We start from the raw sequence: 13,198 nt of genomic DNA, 5'->3' as shown, positions 1-13,198 counted from the left end.
CTTTGACGTGCTTTCGAACTGCTAGGTTGGCAGGAGCTGGGACCAAGCAACGGGAGTTCACCCCGTCGCGGGGATATGAACCGCCGACCTTCTGATCGGCAAGCCCTAGGCTCAGTGGTTTTCATATCCCATAATAATTCCCCATCCCTGGCTGTTGACCGTACGACCTGGTGCGATGGAAGTTGGGAGCCCAAGAACATCAGGAGGCCCCCATACATTTGGCAACCCCGGCATATTGCGGGCACCAGGTCGGGGAACGGTGGTGTGTTCTTGCTGGGCCAGCAGTCTGGCGAGCTCCATTCTTGGGTAGCAGGAGGAAAAGCATTAGGCAGGGATTTCTTATGCTCCTTGAATTCTTGAGGAAGCACCAGCGTGTGGCAAGATACCTGATGTGTTGCAGGCCCTTCCTGTAAACGGCTGTCTCCTTCGCTCCCAACAGCAGCAGGTCTGATCCCTCCAGAAAAGTAGTGCCGCTGCAATGCGAGCTCCTTTTGTTTTCTGTTGTTGTTTTTTGCAAAAGAGGATTGGCAGCATTTGCATACAATTTGAAACGCAACAGCTGACAGCCTTTGATGTGCTCAAAGAGTTAGCGGTCAGATCAGATTGAACCCCAAGGGTTGGGCTTTGCTAAAACACACACTGTATTTCCTGTAGCCTGAGACCACGGAACTTGATAGGGCTTTTTCTTCTCCGTTCCCTTAAAATATGCTTTTGCTGCAAGGAAAGGAAGCGCCGGAAGAACTCGGGAGACCTGCCCTGGTTGCTGGTATTGCTGTCCAGCCAAGCTCAAGGTGCTACTATCGTGTTTTTCTATACAAGATCTCAAAGCAGCTGTTTTATTACAGAAAAATGTCAGAAACAGACTGGAAAGAGAAATTGCTGAATTGGAAATCATTACCAAGCTTAAAACCACGGAGCCACCTGGGATCAATAAAGACATAGGATTCTTATCTCATTATGCATGACCAAGCTTTCTTTAGCGCCTCAGCCCTTGTCCCCCCCCCCCCCCCGCAGGACCTATTGCAGTAATCAGCAGTCGTTAACAGCCATCAACAGGTTTACCACTCCTATCAGCCCATCACCCATTCCCAGCACACACACACCCCACCCTCTGAATATATATAAGGGTCTGGTTGCTTCTGTTTCAAGTGTATCTGACGAAGTGTGCATGCACACGAAAGCTCATACCAAAATAAAAACTTAGTTGGTCTTTAAGGTGCTACTGAAGGAATTTTTTAATTTTCCCCCAAATAAGACACCGTCTTATATTTATTTTTCCTAAAGAAACCCCACAGTGGCTTATTTTCTTGGGATGTCTTATTTTTTTATTACGTGTCCAGCCTCGCCTCTTCCTTGGCGCCCTCCAGAACTGCGCCTAGCACTATGTCTTATTTTCGGGGGTATGGCTTATATTGCGCAAATGCTTAGAAATCCTGCTACGGCGTATTTTATGGGTATGTCTTATTTTTGGGGAAGCAGGGTATTAGCATATAAAGCTCTGAACAGTTTACCTGCAAGATCACTTCGCCCCATATATGCCTGCCTGTCTGCTTTGATCTGCAGAGCTGGTCCTTGTTCCGTGTTTGTAAGAAATTGATCTTTTAGTGTGGCAGCAGCTACACTTGGGAACTCCCTGTCTGTTGACATGAGGGGCCTTCACTGCACTCTTTTCAGTGCTGGCTGAAAACATTTCCGTTTTGGCAAGACACTTAATCTCTGGGTTGTGGGTTTGAGCCCCATGTTGGGTGAAATATAGGTGAAACTCGGGAAATTAGAGTATCATCGAAAAGTGCATTTATTTCAGTAATGCAACTTGTTGTTGTTGTTGTTGAGTCGTTTAGTCGTGTCCGACTCTTCGTGACCCCATGGACCAGAGCACGCCAGGCACTCCTGTCTTCCACTGCCTCCCGCAGTTTGGTCAAACTCATGTTCGTAGCTTTGAGAACACTGTCCAACCATCTCATCCTCTGTCGTCCCCTTCTTGACATATTTTTCTTTGCATGTCATGCATCTATCTCATATATTGGTTTCACCTTTTAAGTTGTGTTACTGAAATAAATGCACTTTTCAATGATACTCTAATTTTCCGAGTTTCACCTGTATTCCGGGGGGTGGGGGTTGGACTAGATGGTCCCTGGTGTTCCTTCTAACTCTACAGTCCTATGATTCTAAGTCTCTCTAGAAATGTAGAATGCTGATGTATGTTTTAATGGTCTCAATTCATCTCTGATTTTGATTTTTCTCAATGTATTAAATAGTTGTTTTCAAATGTTTTTATCGATTATTATTTTTTGTAAACCACATTGAGGGTATATATATACATACATATATATATACAATCAGGCGGTGCATGAATCTTATGAAATAGAATGGGAGGGGCCATGAGGGTCACCTAGTCTAGCCGCCTGCGATGCAGGAATCTTTTGCCCCCCCCCAAGCACACAAAACACCAAATATTATTGCTATTACCACCGCTAAAATAATACAATCACCAGCCTTTCTGCTCCAAAGTGTCATCATGTCATTTGACCCTTGCAACCGTCTACTAGATGTTAGTCTAGTAGAAAATGACTGGTTCAAAGCCACGTTCCTGACTGAGTAGGAACTTGAACTCGGATCTTCCCAGTCCAAGTCTGCCGCTCTGCAGGATGCCTTGTGTGTGTGTGTGTGTGTGTGTGTGTGTGTGTGTGTGTGTGTGTGTGTGGAAGAGAGTCTCAGTGGCTTTAGTCATTCCTGTTTTGCAACTTTCCCCAAAATGATGTCCTCCAGAAGTTGAATTTCCTTTCACACCAGCCCCTGGCCAGCATGACTAGTGGGCAGGGTTCAGGGGGTTGTAGTCCAGCAAAATTTGAAGGCCACAGGTTAACCTGGGCCAAGATAAGTAAAAGCAAGTTCAGTTGTTTTGGTCTGCATAGGATTCTATAGTCCAGTTTTGTTCTGTTTTTGCGTTTCTCCCCCCCCCCCAAAGAGCCACACAACGGGTTTATTTTAATCATCGCTGGGATACTTGAATGTGCTTTTTTTGCTTTGATGTGTAATCTTGTGTTGGTGCAAGAGGCTGATGATGATTGATAGTAGTTTTTTACCCTGCCGGTTCTGTTCATAAACACTCAAAGGGCAGCAGGACAGGTTGGAAATGCAGGGAGAAAATTGTAACAGAGCAATAAAATCCCAGTGTTTCACAATTCGAGGGCAGAGCAGGCTTTAAAAATAGCCGATCATCAAGAGTGTCGCTGGAATTTTATAAGATGGTCCCCAGGGAAAGTGTACTCAAAATCTTGCTGACACCACCAAAAAGACCCTGCCTGTTGTGCGTGTTGATGATGATTTTGGGTGCATAATAATATAGAATTGTAGAGTTGGAAGGGACCCAGAGGACCATCTAGTCCAGGCATAGGCAACCTTGGCTCTCCAGATGTTTTGGAACTACAACTCCCATGATCCCTGACCACGGACTCTGTTAGCTAGGGATCATGGGAGTTGTAGTTCCAAAACATCTGGAGAGCCAAGGTTGCCTATGCCTGATCTAGTCCAACCCCCTGCAATGCAGGAATATGCAGCTGTCTCAGGCGGGGCTCGAACCTGCAACCCTGGAGTTGCCAGCACCACGCTCTTACCAGAGCTCCGAAATAGAAGGTCCCAGGTTCGGATCTTCCTGCATTGTGAACTTGGTTGTCTTAGACAAGCTTGTCCCCAGTCTATGGTGTGTTTCTAGGAACACAGCAAGCTGCCTTTTCCCGAGTCAGACCATTGCTCCATCTAGCCCACTATTGTCCGCACTGACTGGCAGCAGCTCTCTGGGGTTATAGCAGGGGACAATCCCAGACTGACCCGGAGAGGCCAGGGATTTGAACCCGAGACCTTCTGCACGTAAAGCAGATGGATGTTGTGCCATTGAACCGCAGCCCTTTCTCCAGAGGTGCTGGCCTACATTAGAGGGGTGGTTGCAAGCATTTGCACGAACAAAAATAGTTTATGTGCAGCGCGGAAGTGTTGCATGCGTGCTAAGTTGTTGCTGTGTGCACTTCTGAGTTTTGCACTTGTAATGATGTGGGGAAATTGAGGGCAGTGAAGATGATCAGACTGGGCAGGCCGTGGGGAGTGCCGGATTTATGTACCGGTATAAGCTGGACAAGCTATAGATTAGGGCCCCACTCTCTTGGGGGCCCCCCAAAAAAATTAAAGGAAAAAACCTTGGATGTACATTTCCAAAATATAAGATAAAAAACAAATAAAATAAAACCTACGTACAGCAACAGTGTTTTGTGTTGTGTTTGTACCTATTAGGTCCATAAATTACCATATAGCATATATTCAACACAAAAGACAGCAACAATTGGTTGTTGACAAAGGACAGCTGGACATATAAAGGGCCCCATTACCTTCAGTAGCTTAGGGCCTCATCAAACCTCAATCCGGCCCTGGACGTGGGCCTGATCCAGCAGGCTCTTGTTATGTGGTCAATTTCTCTTTCAGTGAAAGATGCTTTGTAGCAGAGTTGGGTCTCAGATACTGGTTGTGGAGTTTCCTTTGCATCCAGCAAACTTATCTTTTGAGATTCCTACATTGCAGGGGGTTGGACTAGATGACCCTCGGGGGTCCCATTCGACTACAATTCTATGAGTCTGTGAGCTGAAGAGGTTGAACATAGCTTGTTATATTTAGAGGAAAAGACTAGGACTGGACAGGTTAGCACAGGCATCCCCAAACTCAGCCCTCCAGATGTTTTGGGACTACAACTCCCATCATCCCTAGCTAACAGGACCAGTGGTCAGGGATGATGGGAATTGTAGTCCCAAAACAGCTGGAGGGCCGAGGTTGGGGATGCCTGGGTTAGCATTTTCCAAAATACCCGCAAGGTTGTCACGTAGAAAATGCGAATTCTGTGTGGTCAGAGGCAGCTAGGCTTCTGAATACCATTTGCTGGAAGCTACAGGAGGGGAGATTGCTGTTGCTAAAAACATTGTATTTCATCTATGTTTTTAATTTGTGTAAGCCGCCTTCATTCCCCCGTGTGGGACATAAATAAATATAAGAAGAAGAATACAATAGATTCAAAAACGTGTGCGTCATTGGGCTGTTGGCACCAATCCTGTCTGTGGCTTGTGTGCAGGCCTCTCAAACGGAGAAGAGGCTCCTTCTGCCATCTTGAGGACTAGCACCACGGTTGAGGCTATGTGTAACCCTCTCCCTTCCACGGAGGGGGGGGGGTCACTGCACAGGATGTCAGTGTGGGAAGCAGTAGCTTGCGGATCCTAAATTTAAATATTTTCCAAGAGTCCCGCTTTGAGTTCGCAGGGCATTTTTGATGATAATGGAAGAAGGGGGATAAAATGAGTCACAGGACTTCCAGACAAAGGGAGCTCGGCAGACAAAACTTTGACCGCACCGTAAATGGAGGATTATTCTGTGCAAACTGTAAACAAAGCTTCGCAATTCATAACGGAGTCCTTACAAAGGCACTTTTGTTGGGAAAGGGTGTTTCATGGCATAATAGGTAATGCAATGGGTTTCCCAACAAAAGAGAGACGTTGTCCAGCTCTAGGGTGACATTTCAGAGCTGTGGCTTTGCAGAATCTCCCATTCTCTTCAGCATCAACTTTCCCATCTGCCTGATGGGCATAATAATGCTGGCCCACCTTACAGGGATGCCGCAAATTCGGAGATATTGAGCATGCTAGGAGAGGCTGTTGCCCGGTGGTGGGAAGGATGTTTTGCAGGCATAGGGTCTCTGGTTCACACGCAGCATCACTGGGGAAAGAATCATAGGATCTTAGAGTTGGAAGAGACCACAAGGGCCATCCAGTCCAACCCCCTGCCAAGCAGGAAACACCATCAAAGCATTCTTGACATATGGCTGTCAAGCCTCTGCTTAAAGACCTCCAAAGAAGGAGACTCCACCACACTCATTGGCAGCAAATTCCACTGCCGAACAGCTCTTACTGTCAGGAAGTTCTTCCTAATGTTTAGGTGGAATCTTATTTCTTGTAGTTTGAATCCATTGCTCCGTGTCCGCTTCTGTGGAGCAGCAGAAAACAACCTTTCTCCCTCCTCTATATGACATCCTTTTATATATTTGAACATGGCTATCATATCACCCCTTAACCTTCTCTTCTTCAGGCTAAACATACCCAGCTCCCTAAGCCGTTCCTCATAAGGCATCATTTCCAGGCCTTTGACCATTTTGGTTGCCCTCTTCTGGACACATTCCAGCTTGTCAGTATCCTTCTTGAACTGTGGTGCCCAGAACTGGACACAGTACTCCAGGTGAGGTCTGACCAGAGCAGAATACAGTGGTACTATTACTTCCCTAGATCTAGATGCTATACTCCTATTGATGCAGCCCAGAATTGCATTGGCTTTTTTAGCTGCTGCATCACACTGTTGACTCATGTCAAGTTTGTGGTCTACCAAGACTCCTAGATCCTTTTCACATGTACTGCTCTCAAGCCAGGTGTCTCCCATCCTGTATTGGGGAATATCTGATACCGTGGCGATAGGCTGCCATTCGGAGCGGTTGAATGGTCTTCCTATGAGAAGTCTGTGACACATTTGCTAGGAAGGAACTATCATGTGACCTTGATCTTAAAACCTTTGCACAGATCTGATTCACACATGCTAGTGTCCGGTTATCTAGTCAGAGCTGGTGCAGGTTGCCTTTTGGTCAGCTTTGTGGACGAGGTGGGAATGTTAACCCCAGAGGCAGGGGGGAGCAAAGGGCGGCAGGGAGAGGCAAGCTGTTAGGAGCCCCCCACCATCCAGAACAGGGGTCAGCAAACTCTTTCAGCAGTGGGCCGGTCCCCTGTCCCTCAGACCTTGTGGGGAGCTGCACTATATTTTGGGGAATAAATTCCTATCCCCCACAAATAACCCAGAGATGCATTTTAAATAAAAGCACACATTCTACTCATGTGAAAACATGCTGAGGGCCAGATTTAGAGGGTGATTGGGCCGGATCCGGCCCCCGAGCCTTAGTTTGCCTACCCATGGTCCATAAGTTCAGTCTCTTGGGGAATGATTTCCCAGTTCTGGCTGTGGACTCCACTCACCCAGAATGATCATTGTATCCTCTTGAGGGAGGAGGGTTGAATATAGAAGGACATCCTTTTCCAGCTCTGAGCCTTCCTGGATCAGCAATGTCTATCTGAGTTCTAGTGCAACATTTTACACTTCTGGTCTGGTTCTGACTCCAGGCCTGGTCTTAGTTGCTCATCCCAAGCTCACGACTCTCTCCAAACACCTTCCCAAGACCCGGTTCCAGACACCCTTTTATACCTGGGTGCAGAATTCTAGGATCACAGCTGGAGGCGAATAACGGTTATGCTCCCAGCCGGCTTCCACTCTTGTTTCGTTTTAGAGAAATATTTCCTGAAAAGAAGCCCTGGGTGACTGTCCTCACTCACTCATATTCTTCAAAATAAAAAAAATTCCTACAGTAGCACCTTAAAGACCAACTAAGTTTTTATTATGGTATGAGCTTTCGTGTGCATGCACACTTCTTCAGATACAATTGAAACAGAAGAAGTATCTGAAGAAGTGTGCATGCACACGAAAGCTCATACCAAAATAAAAACTTAGTTGGTCTTTAAGGTGCTACTGTAGGAATTTTTTCATATTCTTCAGTTGGTGGCCAGTGGCATCACGCTGCAAAAATCCAGCTGTGGGTAATTATTAGGATTAAACAGGGGAACGACTTTCTGCAAAATGTCAAGGAAGCATCTGCCATAACTCTGTTCCGCCAGCCCTACGCGGGCAATTCAGAATACATCTTTCCACAATGCTTAATTGATGTAACTTTTCTGTATGGTTTTATGCAGTGCTGTTTTTCCAGAAAAAAAAAAAGAGCTGGCAGAACTCGCCACGAACTTCTCCCTTGTCCTCTTAGAATGGCAACGGCGCTTGCCTGAGAGCTGCCGGAGCTGAGTTCCGGATGGGGGGAAAAAGCCCTGATTTTCTGCAGATTGTATAAAATGACACGTGTCATGGAGAAAGTGGAAAGCTGGAAGATTTGGGGCACACAGAATAAAGTCCCCCTTCACGCAGTGCAGTGTTAAACTGTGGAACTCGCTGCCCCAGGAGGATTAAAAGAGGATTAGGCAAATTCATGGGGGGCTATCCATGGCTACAGTCGGAGGCAGCGATGCTCCTGAATGCCGGTTGCTGGGAACCGTAGGAGGAGGGAGCGCTATTGTGTTCGAATCCTGCTTGGACGCTTCCCAGAAGAGGCATCTGGTTGGCCACTGTGAGAACAGGATGCGGTACCCGATGGCCCCCTTCTATTCAGGACCCCCTTGTCCGTGGAAGTGGAAGGAACCCCAGAATACTCTGGAACACAGTTAGAAACCCTCTTGAGTCCAAGGCCTCTCCCTCCCACTCTTCTGCTCCTTCTTTGCCCCCCAGCCAGGAATTTTTCCTGGTGAGTAATGTGAACTTCTGCAGCATGTTTTGACGGGTCAGCCACGCAGCTCCCGGCGAATTCCTCCTCCTCCGAGCTCCCAGAAACATTTTCTCATGATGCCCTTGTTTCCTAATCCCTTTGGCATCGCGGTTAGGGACTGTTGTTTTTTAATTTCTGCTGCGTTTCGGGAAGGCAGCGAGACGGGGCTTAAACTGGATGAAACTTCGGTCGGGAGGGATTCTGAGCGGGACGGGATGATGGAGTCCCAGAGTTTTTCTGATTCAAGATGAGCTGTTTATAAATAAGCGCTGACGTTTGGGTCATCTATCAGGATGACGGCACAGTTCCTGCAGGCCAGGCCTGTGAAATGTCGCTCGCCTAGGGTGAACCAGGAATGGCCTCCAAGTGAGCATAGAGAAGTTCACCAGTCTGGTGGCACCTTTTAAAAGTCAGGCTTTTTTGTGCCATAACCTTTTGAAGGTGTATAGCAGACTTTTGTGGTCTACCTCTGGCCATTATTGTCCCTTCCATCAGGCCAGAAGCAGCTCTTTAAGGTCTTTCTGGGGGCGGGAGAGGAGATATATGCCATTCATTAGCTACCTGATCTTAGCTAGAGGTGCTGAGAACTGAACCTGGCATTTTCTGCATCCGGCGTAGGGCTGGGTGATACCTGGTTTCTAACATCGCGATACATTGTCAGCTAAACATCACGATACACCGATATAGCCCGATGTCTGAAATAAGGATGGAGCTATTCTGGGATAAAACAAAGTGTTTCTAGTTTTCAACACCAATCTAGGTTTTTTCTTCCATGCTTTACTGGGACCTAGCCAGATACCTAATCATGAGCCAGTGTTGTGTAGTTCAGGAGTTAGCAGGAATCGAGCCTTGTGGGCTCAAACTAAGTTTTCTTTTGTCCATGGATGGGATTTAGAAGCCAAATGGTTGCTCGGGAGGTGGAGCCAGTTACCTGCTGCCTTGCATGAGCAAAGACTGGGGTAAACGGCATATAAAAGATAAAAGTGAAGGACCCCTGACAGTTAAGTCCAGTCGCAGACGACTCTGGGGTTGCGGCGCTCATCTCGCTTTACTGACCGAGGGAGCCGGCGTTTGTCCACAGACAGTTATTCCGGGTCATGTGGCCAGCATGACAAAGCCGTTTCTGGCGAAACTAGAGCAGCGCATGGAAATGCCGTTTACCTTCCCGCCGGAGCGGTACCTATTTATCTACTTGCGCTTTTGAACTGCTAGGTTGGCAGGAGCTGGGACCAAGCAATGGGAGCTCACCTTGTTGCAAGGGTTTGAACCACCGACCTTCTGATCGGCAAACCCTAGGCTCAGTGGTTTAGACCACAGCGCCACCTGCGTCCCATATGCATATGCAGGTGTACAAATCTACACATGAGTTGCTTCAGGTGGTGGCTTCCATCAACCTTATTGGGGATCCAATCATGCTCTCTCGGCCCAACTTTCCTCACAGGGTCGTCGTGAAGATAAAGGAGGTGAGGGAACCCCTTTCTAGCTCCTTGGAGGAGTGATGGGGCATACATGTGAGGAATAAGCATTGCTTGCTTGTTTGGGTAACACTGCCAATGTGCAACGGGCTTTCTCAATATACAAGGGGACAGGTCTCTGCCCCAAGGAACTTTCAGTCTAAAAATAGACCCCCCCCCCCAAAAAAAGGAAAAGGAAGTGAAGGCAAGTTTAAACCAGGGAAGGATATGTGTTAATAATGCCTTTTCCTAAAAAATAAGAGAGCAAATGATGAGGTTAAATTGTCCCCTTCTTCCTTGGCAGGGAGATGGTGGAGAGTCTCAGGTTTCACTGATTCCTTGGGTGGATCTGACCCATTTCTTGCAGATGCCTGGGATGTGTCAAGGCAGCTCTCTGACAGCCTCATGTAAACCCGACAGCCGGCTTCCTGCCCTGCCTGTTTCCTATTGTAATTGTTCCAGCCAGCTTTGAGGAGGCCAGACCCAAACAGCCAAGAGGAGTGAAGATGAAGGAATGTGCAGAGCGACAGGGAGTGGAGTTTTGTTAGTTGTGGGCTCAAAAACTCCAACTTGTGCCGCTGTTTGCATAGGTCTCTTGCTGCAGCAAGCCTTCCTTCTAGTAGCTAACTCTGGAAGCTTGTGCCGACAGCAGTGTTTGAAATTAGCCAGGCGCCAGGCGCATTTTGCACCTGGATTTCAACCATTTGCAACCAGGTGAAGCTACCAGGGTGACTCTTGACATCTCTCTCCACCATCTGGAGGTGCCTGCCTGGAGACCCTTGGTTCTGGACTGTTTTCACACACTAGTACCCTGTCCTGTTGAATTCTCTCAGTTATATTTTATCTACAAAACCAGATCGACTTTCAGGAAACAAAATGCTTTTTCTGTGCAGCCTGGGCAAGAGCAGTGGACAGTATTATACAGCCGTACCTCAGAAGTCAAACACCTTGCGAGTCAAACATTTTGGCTCCCGAACGCCGCAAACCCAGAAGTGAGTGTTGCACTATGCAAATGTTCTTTGGAACCCGAACGTCCGGCACGGGTTCCGAGGGTTCCTATTGGCTGCAGGAGCTTCTTGCAGCCAATCAGAAGCCGTGCCTTGGTTTCCGAACGTTTTGGAAGTTGGACGGACTTCCGGAATTGATTCCATTTGACTTCTGAGGTACGACTGTAGGGAATTGTTGCCGCTTATCTTCACCTAGCAGTTTGAAAGCACGTCAAAGTGCAAGTAAATAGGTACCGCTACAGCGGGATGGTAAATGGTGTTTCCGTGCACTGCTCTGATTCGCCAGAAGTGGCTTTGTCATGCTGGCCACATGACCTGGAAGCTGTACGCCGGCTCCCTCGGCCTGTAAAGCGAGATGCGCGCTGCAACCTCAGAGACGGTCACGACTGGACCTAATGGTCAGGGGTCCCTTTACCTATCTTCACTTACCCCATCCCAGTGCCCTGCTCACCGTTGTGAATAATATTCTTACATTATGAATGGTCCATGTCACCATTAAGAAAAAGAGATCGGAATAGGCCCATATACACATGTGGACTGGCCGTGGATTGAGGAACTTTTCATTTATAAGTTCTCAGAGTTCTTCAGTTAGCTCAGTAACTATAATTATTATTATTATTTATTTATTTATTTATTTATTTATTTATTTATTTATTTATACCCCGCCCATCTGGCCGGGTTCCCCCAGCCACTCTGGGCGGCTTCCAACAAAATATTAAAATACAGAAATCCATCAAACATTAAAAGCTTCCCTAAACAGGACTGCCTTGAGATGCCTTCTAAAGGTCTGGTAATTGTTGTTCTCTTTGACCTCTGGTGGGAGGGCATTCCACAGGGTGGGTGCCACTACCAAGAAGGCCCTCTGCCTGGTTCCCTGTAACTTGGCTTCTCGTAGCGAGGGAACCGCCAGAAGGCCCTCGGAGCTGGACCTCAGTGTCCGGGCAGAACGATGGGGGTGGAGACGCTCCTTCAGGTATACAGGACCGAGGCCGTTTAGGGCTTTAAAGGTCAGCACCAACACTTTGAATTGTGCTCGGAAACGTAGCCAGGTGTTTAACTGAAAATCAATCACAGTCAGTCCATCATTTGAAAAATAAGACTTTAGAGCCGTCTTGCCCCCAAAATGACAACTGGACATTCCATTTTGGCGACTGCAACCCTGTTTTAAGGAGCCATTTGGCCCCTAGCTTATATATGTTGAGTTTCTAACCCTGCTTGGGAATTAACCCGCATGGTTTGGCGAGGGATGTTTTCCTGGCGCCCCAGAATTGTAGAGTTGGGGGAGGGGGGCCCAGGAGGGCCATGCAGCAATCTTTTGCCCAAAGTGGATCTTGAGCCCACGGCTCTTGAGGGCAAGATTCTCGCGTTGCACCGACGGAGCTGCCTGTTGTCCTTTTTTTTTGCAAAGGAGCTGAATGACGTAGCCTCCTCTGAGCAGGCGCGGAGGGAGTGACAGGTGCATAAGTGTGCAGAGTTCAGGAGAGGGCGAGGCAGGAGGGTGTGTGTGCGTGGGAGGGCGGATGGGTGTGGATCCCAGGAGCCTCGGCGGAGGAAGAAGGCACATCATAGTCAGCCGAGAGGGAAAGGAGAGAGGGCAGAGGATTTGGAAGTGGAGAGCCATGAACCGAGGAAAAAGTGCTCGTGCCAGGAAGGCGTTTGAGGAGTTTGGGGCAGAAGCCAAGGTCCGTCTGAGCTTCGCAGGCCTGCCTGGGCCGGGGTTGGGATGCCGGGGCTTAAATGGTTAACCTAGAGAAGTGTGGGTCTGGGGTGAACATTTTACCCAGCCTGGATACATGGCAAGAGGCGAAGCAAAAAGGGATCGGTTTGAGGGAGCGCGTTCATTATTCTCTTCCTTACTCAAAATTCCCATGCCCACCATGCCCTTCCCTGATTTATTATGCCTCCCTGTGCCGAGGGATAATAAATCACGCGGTATTGGTCAAGGGGCTTCCGGGGGTGGGGTTTTGATCGTTTGCTGTGATCCGGTCTGACTCTGCACCTGGGTGTTGTTCTGCAGTTTGTGCCCCTAACTGGATTCCTATACGTAGGCCTGTTCGGAGCTGTTCCCTGTTGTTCTTTTGAAAGCAGCACAGATCATTAGAGGGAAACATAGTTTTGGAACCAGGATGCAAATTGCAGCCGGGCGATCGGTTTGAAGCTGTAGTTGCAAGTTTAAGTTGGGTGGTAGGTTCACTCCACCCAAAGTGGCTTCGTGGACTAGGAAGGTTTGTGTTGTGAACTGTCCTCCTGAGATCTACAAATGAAGGGCGCCATACAAATTTTAATAATAATAAAAATAA

At 47.8% G+C, this 13,198-nt stretch overlaps 1 protein-coding gene across 7 annotated transcripts in view; it reads left to right on the top strand.

Annotated features, from left to right (window-relative positions):
* MPRIP (myosin phosphatase Rho interacting protein) overlaps positions 1-13,198 on the top strand; it is a 149,823-nt gene that overhangs the window by 7,485 nt on the left and 129,140 nt on the right. For 2 of the 7 annotated variants that reach the window (XM_035131551.2, XM_060282455.1), the window contains exon 1: positions 11,884-12,580. The exons of 4 other annotated variants lie outside the window; for them this stretch is intronic. In XM_035131551.2, the coding sequence (XP_034987442.2) occupies positions 12,419-12,580 (162 nt within the window). In that variant the 5' untranslated portion in view covers positions 11,884-12,418. Of the gene's footprint in view, positions 1-11,883; positions 12,581-13,198 lie in introns of those variants that run through there. One more of the 7 variants, XM_035131557.2, reaches the window with a different exon arrangement.

This window comes from Zootoca vivipara, chromosome 14, assembly GCF_963506605.1.
Source record: "Zootoca vivipara chromosome 14, rZooViv1.1, whole genome shotgun sequence".
NCBI lineage: Eukaryota > Metazoa > Chordata > Lepidosauria > Squamata > Lacertidae > Zootoca > Zootoca vivipara.
Note: the sequence above shows the minus strand (reverse complement) of the source record. Positions and strands in the feature narration are given on the sequence as shown.